We start from the raw sequence: 27,274 nt of genomic DNA, 5'->3' as shown, positions 1-27,274 counted from the left end.
CAACCAAGGTGCATGCCCTCAGCCAGAATCCAACCTGGGATTTTTCAGTCTGTGGCCTACTCTCTAACCACTGAGCGAAACTGGTTAGGGCTCCTTGGGCTTTTTTTTCTTCATGACATTGATTAGGGGTCATTCTCATTTTCTCCTTCATTTACAACCTCCCTTTCAATCCATTGGCAACTCCTGTGAATTCTACCTCCACAGTACATTCCAAATCCACCAACTTCCGCCATCCTTCACTGCTATAATTTTCACTCTATTCTAGTCACATGGGGCACCTTTGTGTTGCTGGAACACATGAGTCATTTTTCCTTCTTAGGGCTTGCTATTCCTTCTACCTGGAATACTCTGACCCTGGATATTCCCATTACTTTAAAAAAAAAAATGTTTTCATTGATTTTAGAGAGAGAAAAAGAGGGGGGAGGAGAGAGAGAAGGATCAGCTGCCTCCTGCACGCCCCCTACTGGAGATCGAGCCCGCAACCCGGGCATGTGCCCTGACTGGGAATCGAACCCGTGACATTTTAGTGCATGGGACGATGCTCAACCACTGAGCAACACCAGCCAGGGCTGGATATTCCCATTTCTTACTCTTCTCATCATTCAGGTCTCAATTCAATAGTCACCTCTGAGAGGATTTATGACCACCAAATCTAAGCAGCCATCCCCACTAACACATTTTCTGTCACATCATCTTATTTTATTTTCTTCAATGCACTTACACACTGGAAACAACTTGTGTGTTTATTTGCTTGTTGTCTGTCTCCCGTCACAAGCTCTATGGAATCAGGGACCTTGTCTGTCTTGTTCATCACTCTATTGTTAGCACCCTCAACAGTGTCTGGCACATAATAGGGATTAAATAAATATACATTGAAGGAATGAACATCTGTAGGATTTTGGGGCTGCTGATAAAGCACTTTTCTATTCAGTCCACAGAAGCTTAAAACTTGGTCATTGCTCTTACGGTCTGTATAAATGTGGTTGAGGTGAGCCAACATATGTTTGTTTTTTGTTTTTGTTTTTTTAATTTTATTTTTGTTTAAAATATTACAGATGTCCCTTTTTCTCCCCAATGACCTGTTCCACCCTGTCCCATCCCCTTCCCCAGTCCCTCTCCCCACCATTGTCTGTGTCCTTGGGTTGTGCATACATGCATACAAATTCTTTGGTTACTCTCTCCCTCTCTACCCATCCCTCCACCCTCCTCCATCCCTCTGACATTTGTCAGTCTCATCTATGCTTCCATGTCATTGAATCTATTCTGTTCATTGTTTAAGTTCTTTAGATTCCACGTATAAGTGAGATCATGTGATGACTGTCTTTCGCTGCCTGGCTTATTTCACTTAGCATAATTTTCTCCAGGTCCATCCATACTGTCCCAAAGGGTACGAGATTCTTCTTCTTTACAGCTGCATAGTATTCCATGGTGTAAATGTCCCACAGCTTTTCTATCCACTCATCTACTGATGGGCATTTGGGCTGTTTCCAGATCTTAGCTATTGCAAACTGTGCTGCTATGAACATTGGGGTACATATAGTCTTTCTGATTAATGTTTCTGGTTTCTTAGGACACATTCCTAGGAGTGGAATCACTGGGTCAAAAGACAGCTCCATTTTTAATTTTTTGAGGAACCTCCATACTGTTTGAGGTGAGCCAACATATGCTTACAAAAGGAGCACCCATATCACCAGGCTAAGTGGCAAATTAATTTTGAAAACAGTCAGTGTCATAGCAGTTTGGAGGAATGCTGGAGGTGACTCCAGAACACTTGGAGGCTAGGTGGCAACATAGAGGAACAGAGAAATGAATTTAGAACTGATGAAAAGTGTTTTTAAAGCTTCCATCACATGAGTACCTCTTGCAGAAATGTCATCATATCTACTTAACATCTGTATTAACAGCAACAATATTTTTCTTTATATCAACTCACTTTAAAGTTTTGAATACCTATTTGGCCTCATCTGTCTTAAATCATCATCATCATGGCCACCACCACCACCACCATCATCATCAGATTTGATGTGCATTTTAAAACATACATTAAAATGAAACATGTCTTGGTGTCACCTTAAATTGTCTCTCATACAGAGAGGTACATGAGGCACATTTTTTGGGAAAAAAAAAAAATCACTGTAGGGATTGTTCTTGGATACCTGGTGGCCAGGCTCTGCCACCATCAGCCTCTATAGCCTCTAGTATCTGAGAATCTTGGATGGTATACAACACCCATCTCCCATTATCCAGTGCCCTCAGCCCAATCTGGTCCCCATCTCTGTTCATTCATTTCACAAGCCTTTACTACTGATGTCTACAATGGGCTAGGCCCTGTGCTGGGTTTTGGGGTCACAGAGGAGAATAAGTCACAGTTTTGCACTCAAGGAGCTCTCAGTCTTGTGAGGAAGGTGTATATGGAGACAAATACATCATAGTCCTTAGCAACAAGGCAATAAAATACCAGTTCATACAGAGTGCCAGGGGCATACAAAGAGAGGGTTTGGAAGGCTTTACAGAGGAGGTGACATCTTGAAGAGCAAAGTGGGAGAGCATGTTTTGGAACAGAGCAGGATGTATAAAGGCAACTGCAGACTTTTTGTGGCCAGAGCACAGGATGGGGGGGGCAAAAAGCTGGAGGGGTAGCTAGAGGCCAGAACATCAAGGGCCTAGAAGGCCATGGTCTTATCCCAGAGGTCATGGAAAGCCTCTGAATGAATTTTTTAAGATGAAGAAGAGGTCTATCTAGTGTGATCTAGGGCTAGAGCAAGTTTCACAGCTGCTGCCCCATCACAGCCAGGCTTGAGAGTCTCATGCTCTACCTGGGAATGATGGCAGAACAAAATATTTCTATGAGGCATGTGCTAATATGGATGGCTGATTTAATTTTAGCTGTTGTCAACTGTCATCAGAAAGCATTTTAATGACAATTAAATATAATCACCAATTACCACTGTCTGCCCCTGACCTGAATTAGAACCCGAGGCTGGGGATTAATCCCACCAGGCTTCTGGCATTTACAAGATATCAGCACTTGAAGGATATTACCCTGATGGTCAGGGTGCTCTGGTCTCAGCTTGCAAGGGACTACTGCAACCTCAAATGGAATTGAAGCAATTTCTAAAATAGCCTGTGATTCACTTTTTCTCCCCTCCTGTGCCTAAATCTGCTGGATCCATGTAGAGGGATAGGCACAAGTAACTGAGGTGACATCACAGAAGTGGGCTATTTGCCTGCGAGCCAGCCAGCCAGCCAGCCAGCCAGCCAGCCAGCCAGCCAGCCAGCCAGCCCGTGGAGCTCGGCCTCAATGCCTCCCAGACATTTTGGAGTTACTGCTCCAGGTCCTTTGGTCCATGTGCTTTATCCACATTTCTTTTTCAGACAAAAATTCTGGGCTGGGAAATCTAGGATAATGGGAATAGCAGCGCAGGAAGAATAATACAGCCTTACATCTGTATAATGCTTTAGAGTCATGAAAGCCATTTGTTCCATTTTGCTCCACCCAAACACCAGTGGGAAATGGAAGCTGGGATTTTAGGCCTGAACTGGAGACAAACTCTTGCTCTCTTGTGTAAAGGAGCTAAATGCTAACATTCCCTATTCACCTCAAGGCACATCACAATTAAGCCTTGGATGCCACCAGAAGGTCAGGGAGACTCCTTTGAGCTTCTAGGTGCCTTCTGGAAGATAAATTCTCAGGACAATTGCCTGGCAGGCACAATCTATTCACCATGCCATCCTGACTGAGCCAGCAAGGACTGCCAGCCTTAGCACTGCCAACTCCTTCTGCACATTCTGGTTTACAGTTCCAATGGTCCCAAAGATCTTTACTGGAGCCAAAGGCATGGCTGCTAACTGTGGAGCCCTGAAGGTAGGGTGTGTCATGAACATCTGGAAGTGCCAAAAGCCAACAGAGTAGCTCAAGGGCCTGTGAAAGGAACAGCCACAATTCAAGTCACATCAGCCATCACTTCAGATCTTGAAGTGAAGGGCCACTGAGCCCAGCCATGAACAGCTGACGAGTGGGGTGGAGGGATTCTTTCCTTGGAGGAGCCATAAAAATAGTTCTGCAGTGGTCTCATGTTTGCTCTGTGATCTTCCAGCACCTGGTCCCAGCATAGCTTGGAGTCCCCTGTGCTCCAAGTAAGCATGAGGTCTCCCAGCCTAGCTCCCTCCCCTGATCCACCCCAGCATCATGGCTGTCAGGCCAGAACTAAAGAGGTGGCATACTCTTGCTTGATCCTCTTGGTTTTAGGTTAGATTTCAGTGTCGTGTTGTGTGTGTGTGTAGGGAGTGGTGGGGGACAATGATGGAAGCAGTCAGCCAAGGTTGTTCAGCTGCATTTCAAAAACAAAAACATCATCTTTGTAAACCAAAATGCTTCACTCAGGCAATTTTGTCTGTTGGAAATTTTGACAGGGTATATAAGTGACCCTTTTGAAAGTTGAATCTGTAAGCCTATATGTGGAAAGTGACTGGCAGAACAGAACATCATCCATCCAAAGGATAGAGACCTTCCAGAACTTGTTTTCCAGCTCACAGGATATATGTGTGCCTATGAAAATAGATTAAGGATCACTGCCTCAGCCTGTTTTAGAGATGTGAATAAAAATCTTGGCTTGGGACTGCCTCCTCTCTGGTAGACTGATTTTTCAATTGATTTGTATTTATTAGCTAAATGAAATTAAAGTTGTAAAAATGATAACAGAAACACAATAAATCTCTCCCACAACTGGCTGTTTCTATGTCACTATGGTGCATTCTTCACTTTGATTACTTCAAAGTCTATTATTTTGTTCTCAATTATTCTGTTTTTCTGGCACGGGAGAAAATCAATTTGTTTTATTTTCTCTTATTCATGCACTCAATTATGCTCTTCGGGCACATTTAATCACTTTGATGTTTTCATTTTATAGCCTGTCTCTAGGCACTTCAGCTGCACTGCTGCCAACGGGCAAGCAGGACTAATTTGCATGTCACAATAGACTTGAAATTCTAACTCAATTTAGAAATCTTTATGAAATCTCCCTCCAAAATGTTCTTGAAGTTGCAAAGAGGCAGAAGGATGTTGGAAACCAGGAGCCTATAGAGATGCTTTCCTTTCTCAAAACACTTGAGAGCTCTTTAGTGGCCTGACTGTGGATTGGGAATGTCCCTGTCCTTGTACAGCAGAGGAGTCCATGGGATGGGATGTCTGCAGAGTTTGCTCTGGAACTTTGTGATAAGAATCCTGCAAAGACTGCCCCTTGGCATCGAGGCCAGGGAGGCTGGGCTTGCCTACTCTGTCATAAAATGCCACTTAGCACTGCTGGATTTGGCGGCTGTGCTAAACACAGCACCTGAGTCTCAGTTGGTTAAGGCCCCCCGGGTAAACTGAGAGTATTGTCAACAGTTAGGCATTCCAGAACCCAGAGTGGTTTACCTTATTTTCTTTTTATATTTTTAAATTTTATTTAAAATATTACAGATGCCCCTTTTATACCTTATTTTCTTTAATAAGTTCCAATCTCCCTTTTGCCCCTTGATTATTTTAGGGCTAAAGGCCGGAAGGGAATAAGCACTATAATTGTTTTAGGCATGTACTTTGGACAAACAGAAAAAAGGCTTAATTAAACACATTAGAGGCTTCCAACTGTTCTTCAAAAGTCCTTGGTTTGTTGTATGAAACAAGCAGCAGCTCCATCAGGCAAAAAAAAAAATTCCATATTTCCTCTTCTAAACTTTGGGTATGATCTTCAGTTTCTCATGTGGAATCCCAGCTCCCTCACTTACTTTCTGTGTGACTTTGCACATGCTAATCAACCTCCCTAAGCCTCAGTTCTCTCATCTGTTAAATGGGGGTAATAACATTATCTCAGAGACAGATTTGTTTCCAAAACTCCAATACTGTAAAAAATTTCACCATATTCATATACCACTTATATCTCTTATACAGACTCTTTTTAAACTTAACCTCATCTTACAATGATATCTATGAAATCAAAGTGATGAGATAGTTATATTTCTAATTCACATTAAAACATATACATTAAACACATCAAATTTATTCATGCCTTTTCCCTTCATCTAAATGTTCTTCACCTCAATTTTTGCAAAGCTCTTTCTTTAATTTATTAAGCTCTATTCCCAAATGTCACCTTCTCAGAGAGGCCTTTACCGACCACTCTATCTAAAAGCATCCCTTCTGAATTTATCAGCAACCAACATTAAATATTTATTTATTTGCTTATTGTCTGTCTTCCCCACTAGAACATAAGCTCCAGTATGGGCAAGGCCTTTACCTGACCTATTTATATTTCTATCAACAGAGGCTAGAGTAGGGCCTGCCACATATTAACACCAAATACATATTTGTTGAATGAATGAAATATTAAAATTAAAATAAAAAGTTGTCCTAGCAGTAACCAGGCTCCCCTTTCACCCCACTAGGGTGGTATCAGAGAAGGCAAAGTGGAAAGTCATAACTTTCATCCTTGATTAATGGCAAGGAGGCCCACCCACCATTGTTATAGTAGGGGTCACATGGGGAGCAGTAACAAGGTGTCACTCTCATTCCTGGCCAGGTTGGTATCAGTGAAAGTCTCATGGGGGTCCTGAATTTCTACTCCTGCCCCAAAATAATGAGGTACTCATCTTCCCCCCACCCCTCTATTTAAAGATGAATGGTGATCTATATAGAAAATCCCAAGGGATCTATAAGAAAAACCTAGAACAAATTAATGGGTTCAGCAAGGTCACAGGATATAAGTGCAATATACAAAAACTGTATTTCTATATACGAGCAAGAAACACATAGAAATCAAAATGAAAAATATGCGGACCCTAAAAAAGAAAAACTTAGGTATAAAGCCTGTTCATGATCTGTATGCTGAAAATAACAAAATGCTGAAGAAGAGAATCAAAGAAGATAAATGGAGAGACATATCATGTTCATGGATTGGAAGACTCAACATAATAAAGGTATTAATTTTCCTAACAAAAGTACATCAAGATTTTTTTATAGATATAGACAAGATTATTCTAAGGTTTATATGAAAAGGCAAAGAAACTAGTATAGCTAAAACAGTTTTGAAAAAGAAGAAAGTAAGAGGAACCACTGTACCTGACTTCAAGATTTACTATATACCTACATTAATCAAAACTGTGGAAAGGAAGAGATACATAGATCAATGGGGCAGAAGATAAAAATCAGAAAGACAGACTGAGACAGACAGTTACCTTGGAGTGAATGAGAATTTTGGAAAGAGAGGTGGTCCTAGGGAGCTATCTGGAGTTTCTTCCCTTCTACCAGACAGAAGAGGCTTTCATTGTGAGTCTATGGAGGATCTACTTTGCAAGACAAATGGAAGCACTCTAGAATTACTAGAAGTACCTAACAAAGGCAATAGCACCTGAGACGTAAAATATTCACTCTCCAGTCCTTTATTTTTCCAGCTGTGTGCAGGTGTAATGACCAGATTTTATAAACAAAAAATTGGGACACATGTCTGATAAAAAATTGTCTTTTTCTTAAATATATATTGCTTTTATCTGACTGTAAAAGGAATATATATTCAAGGTAGACATTTTCAAAATTACAGAAAAAGAATAAAGAACAAGTAAAAAAGTACCCATAATTCCAATTCTACCATCAAAGGTAATTACTGTTAGCATTTTTGGTATATTTTCTTCTAGTGTTTTTCTGTGCATATCCATACACAATCGCACACACAAAGATTATGTATATTTACAAAATTGAGACTATAGAGTATTAAATCATTTTGTATCCTGTTTTTTTCTCTTAACATTGTTATCATGAGCATATTCTTGTGTCAATCAATTATCTTTTTTTTTTTTTTAAATATATCTTTATTGATTTCAGAGAGAGGAAAGGAGAGGGAGAGAGAGAGAGAAACATCAATGATGAGCGAGTCATTGACAGAGCCCGCAACTCGGGCATGTGCCCTGACCAGGAATTGAACCCCAATCTCCTGGATCCTAGGTCGACGCTCAACCGCTGAGCCACGCCCGGCCGGGCTCAATCAATTATCTTTAAACATTTCTTTTTAATTGGCTGCAAGAAATTCTTCCATGTAGATGTACTGAGACATTGTATCATACCTCAAATTCAACATATCAAAACAGAACACATCAAGTATATGTTTCTGTAAAACTAACCACCTTCCCCAACAGTTCCCCATCCCAGCTGGTAGCCAGGCTGAAAAATTCAGAATCATATTTACTTCTCTGTTCCCCTTGACCTACCTCCAAGTGCTATTGATACTCTCTTCCTAACAGCTCTCAGCCATTTGGGAGGAATACGACAGGAAATATCCAGCACCACTGTTTTAGTTCAGGCCCTTATAATACCACCACAATCCATTCAAATCTCCCTGCATCAAGTCATATCCTAATTCCAGAACCTAGAATGGTTCCCACTTTCCTGTATCTGATATGGACTACTTGCCTGAAACTCAAAGGAACCTGCAATCTGTTCTGACCCCCACCTATCTGAGTTTCCCTTGCTTATGAGCACTTCCTCAGCCTTTTCTATTCAAATCCTTCAACCTTCTGAAAACAGTTTCTCTAAAGTTGTACTCCCCCACTTCTTCTACAAAGTGTCAGCCAGCCATTATATCCTCATCTAGACTTTTCAGCTGTTTATCAGGTGCAGGGATATTTCCCATGGCACCAAGCACATGAGATATGCCAAAGAATATTCATTGATTGATTTAGCTAGGCTTTCAAGTAGAGACACAATAATACTTCTTAGCATTAAACTGGTTCAGAACCTCACTTTGGGAGACATTGCAGGGTGAGAAGGGTTTACTAAGGGGCAATTGGAAAAAGCAGACAGGGGATGATGAGTAGACTTCACTGAACAATATTGCCAAGGAGAGGAGTGCATCAAGCCTAGATTCAAATCCTGAGGTCACCACTTACTTGTTATGTGACTATGGGCATGTTACACTACATCTTCAGGCACAAGTTTCCTAACTCATAATGTAATTGTGAGGATTAAATGAATGTAAATGTATGTAAAGAATCAGCACATGGTGTTGCATGGTAGGCTTTCAATAATGGTAGTTCCCACCTCCTGGATTTAGGCAGATATTTCAAGTCTTCATAAGTAAGCTGCCAAGGGTTTTCATGGTTTGTTAAAAGCTACTAAGTTACTATAATGTTAGGTAGCCAATTCCATTTTTGTTTTAGAATTTATAAAATTTTCAGCATGATATTTTTATAACATCTTTCTGTTTAACAACGACAACAAAGCTTTCTAATTATTATACTCTTTGGTAAAGCAAGAGAGGAATCTGGACAATGGGGAAGCACAGATGGGTAGTAGGCTGGAAAGGACCATACCAGGCTGGATAGGAATGAAGAAAGGACAGGGGACAGCAAGGAGAGATAAAGGGTGGACATCACAGAGATCCTCACCTGAAGTCATGCAAATTGGCTTAAGATATCCTCCACAATACTGCTCCAAAGTTCTTCCAAAAGCCCTGAAGCAAATGGTCAGTCTGTCTTGGAATCAATCCTGCCTTTCAACTTATCCTCATGGCTTCTCAAGAAGCAAGAGAAAGTATGGAAGTAAGCTGAGTTTTCATGGTTTTGAGTCCCACCAGGCATCAGTACTATCTCAAGCTTAGGGCTCCAGGAGGCCTTGGACATGCCCAAACCTGATTCCCCAATTATTAGTCCCTAGAAGAATGTCAATCCCAGATTTTAGGCTGCCAGGTTGTATCCAGCACAATGGTTCTCTGGAGAATATTACTGGTAGATGTGCAAAGGGTCTCAGCTTGAGGCTGAGGAATTATAAATAGCAGACAGGCTGGTGACCACAGCACACTTCAGGCAGCAGGAGCTGAGTCAGTTGGCTTCTTCCACCTTCTGTCCTCCTCTTTTATTTCTCTACTCAGCTAAAAATGGAGCTTGAAGGTTCAATTACAGTATGATGGGATGATGGGGCATGGCAGGGCTAGGGATCAAAGGCCTAGGTCAGGGGCCAGGATTTCAGGTGCTGCCTATGGCTATCTTCCTCCCATTTCCAGGAAGACATCAGATTCCAGGTGCTGTGGATCAACCACATGGAAGGAGCTGGGTGTGCAGTGCAAGGTGGGAAGGGTTTATTAAGGGTGATTAGAAAAAGCAGATGGAGGATGATGAGTAGACTTGACAGTGAAACACTGCAAAGAGAGGAGGGGCACTGGAAGCACCAACAGCCTGACTCCAAAGCCCCAGTTCAGACAGACCTGGGTTCAAATGTTCACTCCATTACCTATTAGCACAGTGTGTGGCACACAGTAGGTGCTTAGTAATTACTTACTGAATGAATGAAGGTGACCTTGACCAGCTTACTTATTTCTCTGAGCCTCAGTTTCCTTATTTACAAGATAAATAGTAGCTATTATTCTTATTATTTCTCCTGTGCTGTCTCTCCCCACACCTGCATCAGTTTGCTGGTCCATCTCACCAACCCTGCACTGGAGAGGCTACCATACTAAGCCTCTTTCATTAAGGGTCAGAAAGGCAGATGTGCACAAATCCTTCTCTTTCATCTTGTGTCTACCCCCTCCCTACCACTCCTCTTTACCTCCTGGCCCCATTTGTTTCCTTTTTTATCACAGGGAAACTTGGGGTACAGTCTGGGAACTCAGAGCAAGTGTAGAAACCATAGAATTCTAACACATACATATGCAGAATTCACCCACCCTTCCCTGTCCCCACCCCTAGAAGGTTGGGCCTGGGCTGCAACATGAAGCTTTTACCCCCCTAGGGATCTTTACTTGATTCAAATGTCATCAATAACAGGGACTAGAAAACCTCTACCCCTGTTTCCCCATGTAGAGCTACCCAGTAACTTGCGGAGCTAGCTGCCTCTGGAGATTGAGCACAGCACTGTTCCAACTCTGGAAAGTATACTGTGAGCCAGCCCCTCTAGGGTACATAAACCAAAGGAAAGGCAAAGTTTGAGCACATGAAGATGGTGGGAGGATGATTTTACAGTAGTGGTCATGAGCTAGGCTGAGTGATCCACTCTCTAACCCACACTTCCTGTGAACAATGACATATATCCTCAAGATTCATTGGCACAAGAAGAGCAATTTGTGGAAGCAAAACATAGCTTTTCTCTGTATGAACCTAAAAGCTTGAATTGACTTTCTCCATGTTTTTATTTTTGTCCTTTTTTTTTCTCTTGGCAGAAAAGATGGGATAAGGTGAAGTCTAAATTTTCCTGTCCCTCCAGTCATCCTGTAGCATGTGGAATGCATCTCTATAAGATGAACCTCTTCAGGTTTCATCTCCAGTAGGTTAAAAATCACATCTTTTGTGCTTATAAGGGATGTAGTGAGAAAGAGAAAAAACCCCACGCTCAAAGGCTGAACAAATTCAACTAACTTGACATGATGGCTAAATTCTCTCCTATAGAGTGGAGTTTCATCCATCCACTTCCTCATTTCCATCCCAACTCCCCAAATCAATCTGTGCCTGTGTCCCCTCCTTTGTTTTTAATGGGGGAAAGGGGAAGGGAGGAACAGTGAGAAATGGCCAGCCTTGCCAAGGTTTTTTATATGCAAAAATAAATGAAAGTCTTGTAGGCAGGTTCAGGAAAACCTTTCAAAATGCAGAAAATTTAGCAGCCTTTCCACATTGACCATTGTCATGGCAACACACTATCTGATCACAGCATGCGTCACAAAACTGGAGGGGTATGGTCTCAGAACAGCAGATTAACCTGGCCATTTTTAGCAACATTTGGACTTCTCTCTAGCCTAATTTCTTCTAGGTTTAGCTGAATTTCTTTTGGTTCTGGACTTCTGTGCTCTGTTCATTTGCATGGCTAGAATGTAAGACCCTGTCAGTATGAAAGGGATGGCTAAATGAAAAATCTGAAGATTTCCAGTATTTTATAGCCACTCTACCTGCTGTCTGCCCACTCTTAGCCACTTAGTTTCTTTTCTTCTCGTCATCAATTCTTTCCTATACACAACTGTGACTCATCTACCAACCTGTGCACTCTCATCATATTCTTTTTGTGTTTGTTTGTGTGTTTTTCTCATTTTAATGAACAGTATCCTAGAATCTTAGGGTTGGAAGCAATCTTAACAATAATCTAGTACAATCACCCTCCCCCAATGCAGGAGTCCTTCTACTTTTTGATAGCCAAATGACTGTGCAGTCTCTACCTGTAAGTCTCCGGTGACAGAGTACATTCTTTTCTGGGCAGACAGTTGCATGTTAGGCAGCTCTAATTGTTAGAAAATTATTCCTTCTAGTGAATGAAAATGTGCTTTTTTATAATATTAACCCATGGGTCCTAGCTCTGTGCCGTATGACCACATCAACTCTATCTATGCTCTCTGCTCAGTGATAGCCTCTCAAAGATATGAAGTAGAGACCACATGGCACTAGATCTTCTTTTCTTCAAAAGCTCAGCTCCTTTAACAAGATATCTTGGAGCCTGGACTCCAGTCCTCTTCCCATCCCGAATGACCTCCTGGAGCAAGCTCCTATTTGTCTAGGGCCCTTTAAAAGCGAGATTGATAATATATCAGCATCTCTAGTACCAGCATCTGTGAGCCACCTTGCCCTGGTGACTCAAACTGAGTTCTGTGTTGACTAAAATCCCTCACTCTCAGAGAAAATGATGCTAAACCTTGTCTTTCCATCTTGTATGTATCCAGTTGCTTTTGAGGACCCATTTCCTGGTTCATGCATTTTCTCCCACTTTAATTTCATTGTGTTGCAATCAGAATATTGTTTTAACTTGTTAGGATTTAAAAAATATTGACTTCCATGTAACTTCCATGTTTTCTAAGATTTTCTTTCTTTCTTTCTTTCTTTCTTTCTTTCTTTCTTTCTTTCTTTCTTTCTTTCTTTCTTTCTTTCTTTCTTTCTTTCTTTCTTTCTTTCTTTCTCTTTCTTCTTTCTTTCTTTCTTTCTTTCTTTTCTTCTTTCTTTCTTTCTTTCTTTCTTTCTTTCTCTCTCTCTCTCTCTCTCTCTCTCTCTCTCTCTCTCTCTCTCTCTCTCGATCTCTCTCTCTCTCTTTCTTTCTTTCTTTCTTTCTTTCTTTCTTTCTTTCTTTCTTTCTTTTCTCTCTCTCTCTCTCTCTCTCTCTCTCTCTCTCTCTCTCTCTCTCTCTCGATCTCTCTCTCTCTTTCTTTCTTTCTTTCTTTCTTTCTTTCTTTCTTTCTTTCTTTCTTTCTTTCTTTCTTTCTTTCTTTCTTTCTTTCTTCTTACAAACCTTCAAACTAATCTTTTACCTAAAATATTTTAAAAATGTATTCCTCTTTTGGGTTTCTTACCTTTCCTAGTTCTCTTCCCTTTGAATTACCTTCCTTATGTCTTCTCTCGCTTGTCATTTCCATTTCCTCAATAGCAAGATGTCACCACTCTCTGGAGATATGTGTCTGGGTACATGTGTAGGAAAGCATGAGGGTATACAGATATCTGCACATACATAGATGTGAGCAAGTAGCTGCAGAGGCTTGTTTAGTTTCTGTTTCTATTGCTTTGTATATGCTTTACCAGGATTTAGAGCCTGAATGGGGGGGGGGGGGAATGGCAAGGTTGAAGGAAGAGGGGTAAGAAAAGTTGGTTCAGGTACAGTCCCAAAGGAAACAGGAAATGTGTCCTGGGTCTGAGAGGAACAGGAGGAAACTAGGTTGGGAGCACTAGTATTAATTAGGGCTGCAGCACAGTGAGAAGGACTAGAAAAGGGCCAGGAATAGAAGGATTTTTAAAGGCCTGAGATGCTGGACAGGGGAGGAAGATTTGGTTAGGAAGTAAGGACCTGTGGGGTCAGTAGCCATTGAGAGGCCAGAGGGAGGTGGCTTGAAACTATAGGGTCAGGGAAAGGCTTAAGTCTATGGGACACCTAAGAGAGGCAATAAGCATTGCTGTGGGCATAACCTTATAAGTCTATGACTTATGAGCTTAGAATTTTTTTTTTTAGCCAAAGGAGCCTGAGACATGGAGTACCTGCCTATGGACTTGGCTGCTGTCACAGACTGGGCTTTATTAGAGGATAGGGCCTTAATATAGCCCGGGGCAAAGATCCTAGGATACAATGTGTCCCCTCAGACTAACTCTGGAACAGAATCCAACATGGAAGGATTCTGTTCCAATGAGGGACACAAAGTAGGAGAACTGGTTCTATCTTGGTAGTTATATGAATAAACATGGGGATTTTGCTCTCCAGGATGGGCATTATGATACCCTTGGCTTCTCAATTCTGCAAATAATTACAATCCCAAAAATATTTGTACATACATACAAATTTAAACAGGAAAATGGTACTAAAACTACTTTAAAAATGGCAAAGTGAGTTGAGTTGTGAAGCAGCAGCTGGGGTTGGGAGGTGGACTCTACTGAAAAGTTGAGGGCAACATTCCCAAACTGCCAGTGGACAGTGTGATCAAGAGGGCAATAACCTGATGGCTGCCATTTTCCCTCTGTCCAGAGGCCAGAATAATTGTAGGCCAGCCTTAGGGAAGGGAAGGATAGAGCAACAGCCCCATCTCTAGTGCTCTGGGCAAGACTGGGGAACCTACTCCCAGGGCATCTGAATCCCTGGCTATTCATTGTAGGCCCACAGTTTTTTAAGGCTCTAATGGACCAAGGAAACACAATGGAACAGAATGCTTGTGAGCACCCCTTCATCCCGCCCCTCAAGTCTGAATTGACTTGAACTTACCTCATCTCAAGAGGGTTTTACTGTTCCCCGTTTGAAAGAAAAAAGGGTTCCAGGGTACACTTCAGAAACTGTTTTCCACTGGAGGTGCCTAAAGCTGAACCTTTTGTGCCCCTGAAGGTGACATTAGCTGGCCAAATGACAATCCCAACCAGAGTGGCCAGTGTAGAATTCCAACTACAGTCTAGCAGGCCAAGAAGAGGTTTCCCTTCCCAATCAGTGAAACAATTAGCCACCAAAAGACAAATGGTACTTGGGGAAAACCCACTGATGGGCCACCACAAGCTGGGTGGAATGAGGAGGGCAGGACTCAAGGGGTGGTGCTCACCTTTGATGTAGTTGAGGATTTGCTGGACTCGGTGGGGCTCATTTCGGTCTGGCCGGCAACTTGGCGTGATTTCCAGCACATAATCAGGACCATATGCTGTGAAAAACTGTAAGGAAAAGGGAAAGGCCAAAAAACAAACTAAACCATAGAAAACCTGCAAACCAAACCACATACAAACAGTACAATCAAAAGTAACCAAACACTATTGACAAGTCAAGGAAAGCCCAGGTGGGCAGGGCAGGATAATGCAGCAGGACGCCCTGTCCTGGTGGTGCTATTTCCCTTGTTTAAAACCTCCAGTGTCAGTCCACTGCTAAATTCTTTAGCTTTTTGTTCAAGGTTCTCTCTGCTCAGGTCTCAACTTTTCTCTCTACCCTTAGCTCTTTCTGCCTCTGTGGGGCCTGTCTCTAGCCACAATAGCCTGCTCTGAGCTCTCTGAAATCATACCACACTTTGTCCCCTCTTAGGACCTTTGCCATTGCTCTTTCCGGGGGCCTACAAAGGGCCTCCCTCAATTCCTGTTGCCTGTAAAAAACCTCCCCATCCTTCCAGGCGCAGCTCAAATGTCACCTTCTTCACAAGCTGTCCTTCATTCTCTACCAATCCCCAGAGCATTCTGTTAGTACCTCTCTTATGGCTCTTGTTCAACAAATAGACAGTGCTTGCCTGCATATCACATGCAGGTCACTATGCCAGCTGCTGTGGGGGCTTTGGAGATGGATGAGGGCTTCTCTGGGGTCCTCTAGCTGTTCACAAGCACATTCTGCTTTGGATAGAAAATTTTCACCAGTGACCTGATCTCTCTGCGCTGGATTATCAGCTCCTTGAAGGCAGAGAGAACCTATGTCTCATTTACCTCATTGGTCCTCACTGACCATGGCAGCTGCCAGTTAGTTCTGGCTGTCTTGAATTACCTGACCCAGGAATGTCAAACAAACCTAGTTTTTCTACTTCAGTTTTCTTTCTATGTAGTAGAGTTTATTTGTTTTTAAATTCAAGGAATCAAAATAAAGGTTTTTGGATTCTATTTCTAGCTCACTAGATGACTCCTTGTAACCTTTGGTAAGTCTGATTCAGCTTCTCTGTTGGGGCCCGCTTGGGGAAAACACTCAACGACAAAGGGAATCATTCAATTGGGGTAAGTCTTTGAATGGGAAATATGCAAAGCTGCTATTTCTGTTTAGTTTTTAACAGAAATAGTATTTGTGCACACTCTCTGGAGAGAGAGCATATGGTCCTTAACATTATGTGCTTTTAATAGTGATATTATTAGGCAGTAAGTAAGCCAGAAAAATTCAAATTCCACAGAAAAAATGGTACAGAGGGCATGAAAAAAAGGGATCTTGATGTGTGTCATGAATTTGATGTCATTAAAAGAACCTCTAAAAAATAATCCAGGGTATTGCCATTGCCACCAAATTATCCTTGTTAAGAGTCTGGATGTACATCTGGGACTGTGGGAGAGGTTGTGGAACAATCCCTAGGGATTCTAACAGTGTCTTTGCAGAATCCATGGGAGAAATTTGATGGGAGATGGCTTTTGCACATCCATTATAGAAAACTCTACACACTTAAATTAAAAGAAAAATGTGCAAGACTTATGTGCCAATGCTTATAATGCCTTTTTTGGTTTTGTTGTTTTTGGTCTGACCCAGAATGAAGAGAGGGGCCTACTTTCCTGCTTCTGGAGTTATTACTCTCTGATGCCCTGAGTTTTAGAGATAGAAGAGGCCTTGAGTAGAGATCATCTCTACTAAACCCATATATGGAACAGACAGGAGGAGTTACCTCAGTGACATATTCAGAAACTAATCCCCCATTATGATCAATGAAACTTGAGAGGTTTGTATTTTATTGTTGAGAGTATTACAGGTGGGCCTCTCAGTCTAAGCCTGGGGACCTTGTGGCTTGGCTCTGGAAGAGAAGGCTTCAAACAAGTATGGCCCTCTCTCCTTACGCAGCTTCTCCTCCTCCAGAGGGTGTCAAGTAGTACACTCATTTCATGGGCATGGAAAGATGGATTTAGACAGAGCAATAGAAGAAAGGCAGCTGCAATGAAGCAGCCACTCTGGGAGACCCAAAGCCCTGGCATGAAGGTGCAATGAAAATCAGAGGCCAGGGAGCCTTGCTGAGGTTTAGGAGAAGAGAACCGCCACCTCCATCTATGAAAGAAACACTGCTGATCCTGTCAGCAAGACATGTGGTGAACTGTCTGTTTAGGGCTGAGTGGAAAACATCCTCATTGTGTGTTGGGTACATGGTTGTCTGCACTCTCCTATTTTAGTCCCCTCTTTTGCCAAGAACACAGGGTTACAAGACGTTCAGCTGGGATGAGAACTGCCATGTAACAGAACTCACCTTTCCTGGGATTGAACTTTTTGTCCTGGGTGCATTAGCACCTGGTTTTAATTAACCACTAAATAACTCATTCTTTGCTGAAGCAGGCTGGCTGCAGGTATGAGCCAAGCCTGGGTTTTTAAATATGTCCTTACCTTTGACAATCAAATATCATTCTCAGGTCTTGCTTATTTGCACTATTCTTAGGTTAGGGGACACAGATGATTTAAGAATGTTCCTGTTTTGTGATGGCAGATAGTTCCACATGGCAGTTGGCTGGTCCCAGTCTTGGAGGCTCTCCTTGGAGCTGCGGGAAACGACAGGCACTGGGAAGGGCAGAAGCTGTATCTAAGGCAAAGGTGGTGCTCTATACCCTTCCTGGCTCTCTCATGGCATTTCCCTGTTTCTGCATTATATTGTGCTTTTATTTTTGCACTTGTTAACTTTTTTCTACTGGACTATGAACTCTGCGAAGGCAGAACCTTCATCATACTCTCTGTGCATAGCCTGTAGAGTTGAACTCAAGTTATTAAAGTTTCTCTCTAAACCTTTATTTTAAAATTATGTTGAATTAAAGTAACTCACAAAAGGTTTAGCTGGTTGTTGAGTTAATTCTGTGGAATAATGCAAAGAGCCAACTCATTGCATTAACGGCTTTCCTATACTCTTGAGGCAGCATGATAAAGTGGAAAGAGTCCTGGTTTTAGAGACCAGAAAGAGCTGGATTTTTGTACTTGGATTTAGCTGTGTGCCTCAGGAGAGTTTCTTAATCTGTGTTTTGTCATTGCTACCAGAGGGATGGTAAGTGCTGACCTTGCTGGGCTGTTAGGAATCACTGAGATAATACACATTTAATAGGACTTCAGTAAGGTAAATCCCCTTCTCCTGGGGCAAGAAGCCCTTGCCTAACTGGTGCCTCACCTATACCCAGGGGTATGTTGGGCCAAGCACTTGGAGCTATGATGCAGAAGAGTCTGTTCCTAGTACTAGTCAAAACCCAGCAGCTGCAGGGTCCTCTTCACTTGCTTAAACCATTAGCTCTGCTTAGGGCCTGTGGATAAACTGGCTTCTCTCACAGTTTCCTGTCCTATGCTCCTGCCACTTGTTACTTACTGGCGAGGTGGAAAGGAAATCTGATCACATAAGGCAAAAGAGATGTTAGGGTGGAGGGATTTGGCCAGCACTAGAAATAGCTTGAGGCCCCACTCTGAAACTGCCCTCCAGCCCTAAAGAGGAAAGGAAATGGGCAAGCAGCAATTCAATTCCCAGACAGGTGGAGTAAGGGATGAAAGTGGTCAGTGGTCTTCTAGTGAAAATGCTGGCTTTGATCTCAGTAAAGGAAGGAGGGAGGTGTTAACCTTTCTCCACCCCATTCCCCTTTCCATCAGCATTCCTTTTGCTTTCTGGGTTTCAGTTTATACATGATCGAGGGGAACATGGCAGTGGGAAGGTGGTAAGCGGAAAGTATGAGGTGGGGCTGAGGGATGAGAGTTGAAGGTAATGGCTACTTTAGGGTAGTTGGTCCCTTCTCAACCCCAAGTCAATGAATAAAGAAATGAAAATTTCTCAGTTCAGCCCAGCTCAACATACTTTTCTTGCTGCTCACTCCTCTGCAGCTTTTCTCATGCAATGGCAACAGCATACACTTAGACATTTGGTCACAAAGATATTCAGAAGAAGCCTTAAGATTGCTGTTATTACTTCATAATCTTATTTGGTCATAGGAAACCAAACCACCAACATTTATTAAAGGCTTACAATGTGTCAGGCACCTAAAGTATCTCAGCACTTTTTATGGATTGACTAACTTAATTTTCACAACCAACTCTTACAAAGGTACTGTAATTATTTTCCATTTTAAGATGAGGATCTGAAGCACCAACCAGATAACTTGACAGAGGTAATACAGCTAGCATATGTGGAGCTGAGCTTTGAACCCAGGTCATTATGGAGATCAACACTACCTACAGCAGCCTCTAAACTACTGCAGAGTAAGTGACTGTGTAGGTGTATGGTGGGTGGGAGGCAGGCATTCCCAAAAGAGCCTGGGAAAAGGCAGGGAGGGTAGAACAGAACAGAACAGAACAGAACAGAACAGAACAGAACAGAACAGAACAGTACATTTAAGGCACTGAAATGAATTTAATATGGCTCAAAGGTAGGGAATAAGGAGAATTAGGATATAAGGCTGGGGAGGCAGGCATGAGCTTCCCACACTAAGTAACGCATTTGGCCTTATACCAGATTAGAAGGTTCATGAGGGCAGAGCATTGTTTTGCTCTCTGCTGTATTGTCAGTTCCCAAAACAGTGGTTGCAACTAGTAGGTGGTAAATAACTATTTGTGGGATAAACGAATGGAAGCTTGTGGGAGCTTATAAATGAGGAAATGAACAGGTCAGCTGTGCACTTTAGAGGACTCACTGGCTACAGTGTGGAGTATGGAATAGAATTTGAGGTGAGGAATGCAAGTAGAGAGATCAGTGAGAAGGCTGGTCCCAGAGCCATGAGTGGTAACAGGGCCTAAACTGCAATAGTTTTGGGGGGAATGAAGAGATTGAAAAACTGAAAAATAGCATCAATAGGACTAAACAATGAATTGTTTGTGGGAAGTATGGAAGAAAAGAGAGTAAAGGATGTCTGACTATGTAGGAGGCACATTAATGGGATGAGGAATCCAGGCAGAGGACAAGAGTTTATAGTAGGGTGTTTGTGTGTGAGGGGAGTTTAGTTGGAGCATGTTGAGGGTCAAGACCCTGATGGTAGAGTGGTCTGGAATTTAGGAGAGAGGTTGGGCCTAAGATACAGGATATATGTCAGTGATTTGGGAGTTATCAATGACATAAAGGAATTGGATGAGAATTGCCAAGGAATTGCCCCTTGGCTGGCAGGGGAAGCTTACTACAGAATAAGAAGAGAGGCAAGGAGTGAATCATAAGGAACAGCCAACACTCCAGAGGTGAATAGACTGAGTAGAAACAGTTCTGGTGACAATTTGATATATTGCAGAGAGGTTGAATAAGAGGAGGTCTTCTGATTTGTCTGTGGGAAGGAAACCTTTGTGTAGCAGTCAGTGGAAGGTGTGGACAAGGTCTGATTGGAGTGGGATGAAGAATCTGATGGGAGGAGATGAAAATGAGAATGATGGTAAGTATACACTCTTTTTTTTTTTAGGAGTTCGATACAGGGATGGGGCTTGGGTAGGGTGAATATTTTAAGATAAGAGGTTCTTAAGTATAAATATAAAGCCTATAAATATATAGGCTGAGGAGAAGAGCCCATAGGATGGGAGTCAGAGGCAGCCTGCTAGGGATTTAGAGTTAGTTATTTCTGTCTTTCTGGTCCCTTAGCCTGAGTGCCACAAGGGGAGAATATTGTTGTATTCATATTTATATTACCTATATCTTCTAGCATAGGGCCTGGAAAATAATAGGTGCTCAATTAATATTTGTTGACTGTATGAAATAAAATGTGTTTGGGATTCTGAGGATATTCACACCCAGTGGAGAGAATTAGGGTCTCAAAGGATGAGGTGATTGCAAACAGGCAAAGATGGGATCGGGTAGGGGTAGTCAGTGCAGGCAAGAGAATGCAGGTCAAGTCAGGGGACCAGCAAGTACTAAAATTGGCTAAAGAAGGCAAAGGAGAACATGAGAGGCCTTGAATCTCAGGTTGAGGAGACAGAACTTGATGTGACAGGCACTGGGGCAGCATCAGTACTGGAGCTGTGCCTTAGGAAACCTGGGAGTTGCATACAAAAGCTGGTGCCCGGCGTGGGGACTACTGCAGTTGTTCAAGGCGGAGGTAACAAAGGCTTGAACAAGGGTGATTGCTGTGGGGATGGAGAGACTGGAAAGAGATATTGTGGTAGTTGGTTGGCTGTGGAGGAAAAGAGAGAAGGGAGAAGTCAAAGTTGACTCCTAGATTTTGAATCTGGATAAGTTCGAGAACCACAGTGCCACTGACAGAGTTGGGGTGAATTAGCTGCAAAAGCTAGTCTGGCTAAGGGAAGGTGATGGACTTGGGTTTAGTTGGGTTTGAAATGACAGTAGTGCATCTGAGTCACCATGTCTAGCAGGCAGCTGGAGATGGGATGACAGTGTGTCAAAGTGAGGTTAAGGCCAAGGACTAAGGTAGTAGGGGGATAAAAAGATCCAGTGAAAAGGCAAAAAAAAAAAAAAAAAAAAAAAAAGCAACCAGAGAGGAAGAAAGAGAACAGTTAAGTGAAATCTCATGGAGCCTTAGGGATGAGATTCAGCATGAAGACGATGCTTAAAGGAACACATTTGACATGCTGGCAATATGCTCCTTTGGCTAAACCAGCATCTCTTTCTCCTAGTCAGAAGAGGAGGCTACAATGACACTGCTTCTTGCCAGCTCTCTTTTGCTAATATTCCAAATAGCTGTCAAATTTTTTGTTAATTCAAGGTTTGCTTTTTCATAAAATTAGGCTTATTCTATTAGGGTAAGCCCAAGGTCAGTGCCTATCTCTCTTACAGACCCCCAAGGCTTTACTCTGTCTTGTTGCGGAGGTTGCGCTGGTAACTGTGATGTGGGCCCTGACAAGGAGAGCATTTCTTATCCTCAATCACCCTGGGAATAAAACTCATTACAATCAGAATAACAGCACCAGTGCTTTGAACCTTAACATGCTTTTGTACGATGCTTCTCAACCTTTCCTATATCACCAATTACTCCATCAAAGAACCTGGGCCTAACCATGATGGAAACAAAAAAAGCCCTCTTTTCCCCAGAAAAACATTTCTGTGTACAGGAAATTTGGTTACTATAAATGTAATTTATGGTACATTTTAAGGACATAAAATTGGGTTGGTGTTATTGGGAGTAAATTTTATTTCCATGGCTTTACAACACAAACAAAAATAATAACCCCATTGGTTGTTAGACTGAATTGTAAGGAAATGGCACACCAAAGGCAATTTATTGTAACTAAGGGAATGGGAAATTAGGAGTGTCCAGACCACGAATGAGAGGTCTGAGAGATATGGGCTACTGGAGATAAGATATTACATGTGCAGGTGGACATGATAAAAACCTGGAGTCCCATCTAGACTATATCTGTATCCTACCTGTGCTCCTCATCTTGAACACAGAGTTGGGACTTAACTGCTTCATGGTGAGGTCATATACCAGTACCAAGAACTGTATGAATGAATGAGTGAATGAATGAATGAATGAATGGGGCATGGAAATAGTTTTATTATTCAGATGTCTTAATGGTATTTTAACTATTGGTATAGAAAAAGTTTATTAAGCAAAATAATCAGGTAAACCTAAGAAATGTTAGCTTATTTGAGCATCAATTATATTTAAGCAAAGAATATGCCCAATATTAACGAGTCTTATTTCAGTAGCTAAAGTACTTTTAGGCTTCATGAACAAATATGTATAGCTCTTCAGTGTACTGTGTATTCAGTAAGGTTCTTATAAAGGCCAATCCACAGTAATCTGTGTGTGTTGTGTGTATGTGTGGGCATTTTTACATGCACACATGTCCATGTTCTATTAGGTGCTGAGCATTATTCCAGGCTCTGGGGGGAAGCTGAGTACAAAAAGAGAATAAGGTCTGGTGACTTCTCTCAAGGAGATGATAATCTAAATAGAGAGAGAAAGATATAATTACATGAATGGCAGAGGAATAAAGCCAAACTAAACTGTGTGGTATTGGCTAGAGTACAATAAAATGCCCTCACATGGATGGGGCACTAGACAAGTGAGGTGACTTGTCCAAGATCATAGCACTAAAGTAACAGATATGAACTTTAACCCATGGCTTTGGACTTTCAGCCCAGTGTGCTTTCTATTACACCATGGAGCAATAAGCCTAGTGATTAAAGAGTGAAATATCTGTAGTCATAGAGGATGAGCCTTAAATCTTTACACCATTTGCTAGCTGTGTGACCTTAGGCAAGTAATTTTTTTTTAATATGTATAATTTTTATTTTTGTTTAAAGTATTACAGATGTTAGGCAAGTTATTTAACTGTTCTGCGCCTTAGTTTACTTGTTAGTAAAGTAGGGATAGTAATAAAACATACCTTATGGAGTTGTTGTGACAATAAGTGAGTTAATTCATGTAAAGCACTTAAGAGCAGTGCCTGGTGCATAGTAAATGCTCAGTAAATGTTGTTATTAAATCCCAGAAACAGGAGTTTTGCATGTAATGGACAGTAGCAAAACTGGATTTCTTTACAAATGCCTCTTAAGACTGAATGAGTGTGAATTCCAAAGAACTTTCCCTGTATCCAAAAACTTTAAAGGCAGAAAGAGGGCAGAGAGATCAAGAGAAGAATCCAAATGAAAGAGACTAAGAAAAATTGAAGAGAAGAGGGAATGAGAGATTAGAAGTAGTGGGAAAGAGAGGCAGGGGGACAGAGGTGATAGAAAGGAGAGAAAACAAAAATGGGGGGGGCAGTACATTTGTGAGGGAAGGAAGGAGGTACAGAGGAGGTGGCAGAAGAGACAAGGGTAGGGTAGCCACCACTTCATTAAGGGTCTCCCTGCAGGCCAAGGTTTTTCTTCAGGGTGTGGTTTCAGGGGTTTGATGGAAGGGCCCTTGCCAAGACTAATACCTCCTCCACATCATTGCTGATCCTCACATTTCTACTATTAGAGAGGATTCCTCCATGATAAATATGTGCAGGGCCAACTCTGGTTATACCATATATCTCTGTTAATCAAATGAATATTTTGGAAACAAGATCTTTTACATCAATTTTTTTCTTAAGCCAAGAGTGAAGATGGAAGAAGGGAGAGTATAGGAATATTGCTTCCCTTGGATCACTGCTGGCAAGTACTGAGATGACCTTGAAAATGGATTCTACTGGAGGATTAGTAAGTGCTGCCTTGGCTTGATCCTTATACCAGTCCAAGCAACTTTTCTCTCTCTTTTCCCTCACCATTAAACTTTTTAACATCTCGCTTTTCTTACCACCTAGACCTTTCATTTCTCAGACACTTCAACCCACTGCTGTCTGGCTTCTTCCTCATACTTCTTCCATTGAACTGTTTTTCAGAAGAAGAATGGCAAACAGATTTAAACTTGTTGGCAACTCTAATTGATTGGTAGTTGCTGCTTGGGGTACTCTGTTGAGAAGGATTCTGACGCTTGTCTAAGCAAGAATGTGCTATGATCAGTTTGTCATGTATCCATGGGAATACATTGTGAGGGGTGGGGCTCAGGGAGGGATGTAGTCCTATGCGTTATTCCTGCTTTAGGAAACCAAGAGTGACCTCCTACTTACCCAACATAATGCCCTCTTTTCAGTTAACACTTATCCCATTTGAGCTGTTCCCAGCACACATCATCAACTATCTCCTCATTTTTGGCACTATCTTCTTTCCCATAACTACCTCTCTCCCTGTTCCCTCTCAGTCTCCTTCTAAGGATCCTCTTCCTTCACCTGTCTCTTAAATGTGGGTGCCTCCAGATTGTACTCTCAGCTCTCTCTCTGAAATAGTTCATACTCTGCTGTTGTTTTAATCACTTCTATTCAGAGATCACACATCTCTGGGTCCAGTGTTTATCACCAGCGTCTGACTTGCATTTTTAATTGTTGAGGGACATTTCTACATGGAAAACTTGAATTTTTGGCACTTGATGCTTAATGTAGGCCTAATTCAGTATAAGTCCTTTCAAAAAGAATGTTCATCTTCTCTTTTTGTTCACTCAACACCATACGTGAGTCCCATCATACAGTAAGCTTCTCAGCAAAGATTTGAACTTATGACTGAATGGGTCAGTCGATTGTGTGCTTTCAAAATACCCGAAATAATATGGAATTAGGGGATAAAGATTAGGGGATCTCTGTGTCTGTGAGATATTCCCATTGTTTGATGAGCAATAATTTTTTTCCTTGCCATTTGTCGGGTGAAGAAAAATACTGATAGATCCAAGTTGGTGGCAGATTAGGTGAAAGCTACACTCACCTCCTCCCAGGACCAAACTGGAATTACAACTAAAGTATAGAAAAATCATCCTGAATAACTGACTTAAGAGTAGCTAGAGAGAAGCCTACAACCAAGGACTTACAGATGAGGCCACATAAAGACTGATATGAAGTACGGAGGCACAAGAGGGCTGACCAAGCTTCTGTGGGTAGCAGCTGAAGTTTCAGAGGTATATCTCAGCTGGGGGGTTTCCCCCTGAGAAGTTTGGTGTCTAAACCCCAAGCCAAGAGCACTAGAACTGGGAAAGGTGCCCAAAAAACATCTGGCTGTGAAAAGTGGTGGGGTTTCTGTCTGCCAAGGGAAGATGGCTAGAAATATAGGCACTCTCTTAAAGGGCCAACACACAAAATTTCATTTGTAGCCACTGATTCTGGGCTCTGGCAGAGGGAGGGCAGAGTGGGCTAGAGTTGTGTGAGGAGCGTCTGGGGTTGGTGGCTCTTGGGAGAGAGCTGAGAGGTCAGCCACCAGGATCCCTGTGCTGAGTAGTTCCCCCATACTATAGAAACCATCTTTCTCAGGCAAAGCATTCCCCTTCATGCAGCATCAGCTTGGGTGGATGGAATAGTCTCACCCACTGGAATCCTTCTTGCCCTACCCTGTGGAGCTTAAGCCCAGCTGAGGAGTACAGCCTGAGGCTCTCTAAGTGACCAAGCTTAACAGTCAGCCTGTGGGCAGAGGTGGATCTCTGGATGCCTTGATACTTTTGCTGACCTGCCTTGAACTGGTGCTAGTAAAAGCAGACCTTAGTACACAGCTTGGTTCTTTTCACACATACCCAGGCCCAGCAGAGGGAGTGACAAGCTGTGGATCATAGATAGCTCCATACAGGTTGTATAGAGCCAGTCACAGACAGCATCTGACATTGGCCTGGACCAGAGTCCTTCCAAAGTGGCCCAGAACCAATACACCCAGTGGCCAGTTCCAGACAATGACAGAGCAGGATCCAATAAGCTTTACAAGCAGTATATCCACAGGGAGATCTCAGCAGGCACCAAACATTGCCTAAGTGAATTCCATTTCATGTGATCAGCACCTGCACAGCAGCTTACACAATGTATTGAGGGCTGAGCCCCACTGTCAGCCAGCTTGAGGGTTAATCCCATGCACATAGGCGAAAAGCAATCAAGGGTCAATTACAACAGGAGGGCCCGTATAACATGCAAAAGGGACATTCTTAGAGCACCAAGCTCAAGTAATCAGGGAGAGTGTACCACTGGGTGCCACATGTCATGTACTACATAAGGCACCCTACAAAGACTGGGAGTCATAGTAGATCTACATAGAAACAAACACAAAGAGGCAGCCAAAATGGGGAGACAAAGAAACAAGCTCCAAATGAAGGAATGAGAGAATTATCCAAAAGAAGAGCTAAATGAAATTGAGGTAAGCAATTTATCAGATATAGAGTTCAGGTAATGATTATAAGGATCCTCATGAAAAAGGACATAGAAACCATGAAAAAGGAACAGTAATAAATGAAGAATGCCACATGTGAAATAAAGAATACCCTGGAAGGAATAAACAGTAGGGATGATGAAGCAGAGGATTGAATCAGTGATTTGTAGGACAAGGTGGAATAAAACACACAATCAGAGCACCAAAAAGAAAAAAAGATTTTTAAAAATGAGGACACTTTAAGGGACCTTTGGGACAACATGAAGTTTAACAACATCCATTTTATAAGGATGCCAGAAGGACAATAGAGAGAACAAAGGACAGAGAATCTATTTGAAGAAATAATGACTGAAAACTTCCATAACCTGGTGAAGAAAAAAGCCATACAAGTCCTGGAAGTACAGAGAGTCCCAAACAAGGTAAACCCAAAGAGACCCACACCAAGACACATCATAATTAAAATAGCAAAAGTTGAAGATAAAGAATGAATCTTAAAAGCAGAAAGAGAAAGACAGTCAGTTACCTACAAGGAAACTCCCATAAAACTGTCAGCTGATTTCTCAATGAAATATTTG

At 42.1% G+C, this 27,274-nt stretch overlaps 1 protein-coding gene across 3 annotated transcripts in view; it reads right to left on the bottom strand.

Moving 5' to 3' along the window:
• LOC308551343 (histone deacetylase 8) overlaps nucleotides 1-27,274 on the bottom strand; it is a 309,470-nt gene that overhangs the window by 32,433 nt on the left and 249,763 nt on the right. For all 3 annotated transcript variants that reach the window (XM_081125815.1, XM_081125813.1, XM_081125814.1), the window contains one exon: nucleotides 15,000-15,105. In XM_081125815.1, coding sequence (XP_080981941.1) covers nucleotides 15,000-15,105 — 106 coding nt within the window. The remainder of the gene's footprint in view (nucleotides 1-14,999; nucleotides 15,106-27,274) is intronic.

Source organism: Miniopterus schreibersii (genome assembly GCF_964146895.1).
Source record: "Miniopterus schreibersii genome assembly, chromosome: X".
Classification (NCBI taxonomy): domain Eukaryota; kingdom Metazoa; phylum Chordata; class Mammalia; order Chiroptera; family Miniopteridae; genus Miniopterus; species Miniopterus schreibersii.
This window is presented reverse-complemented; position numbering and strand designations above follow the sequence as displayed.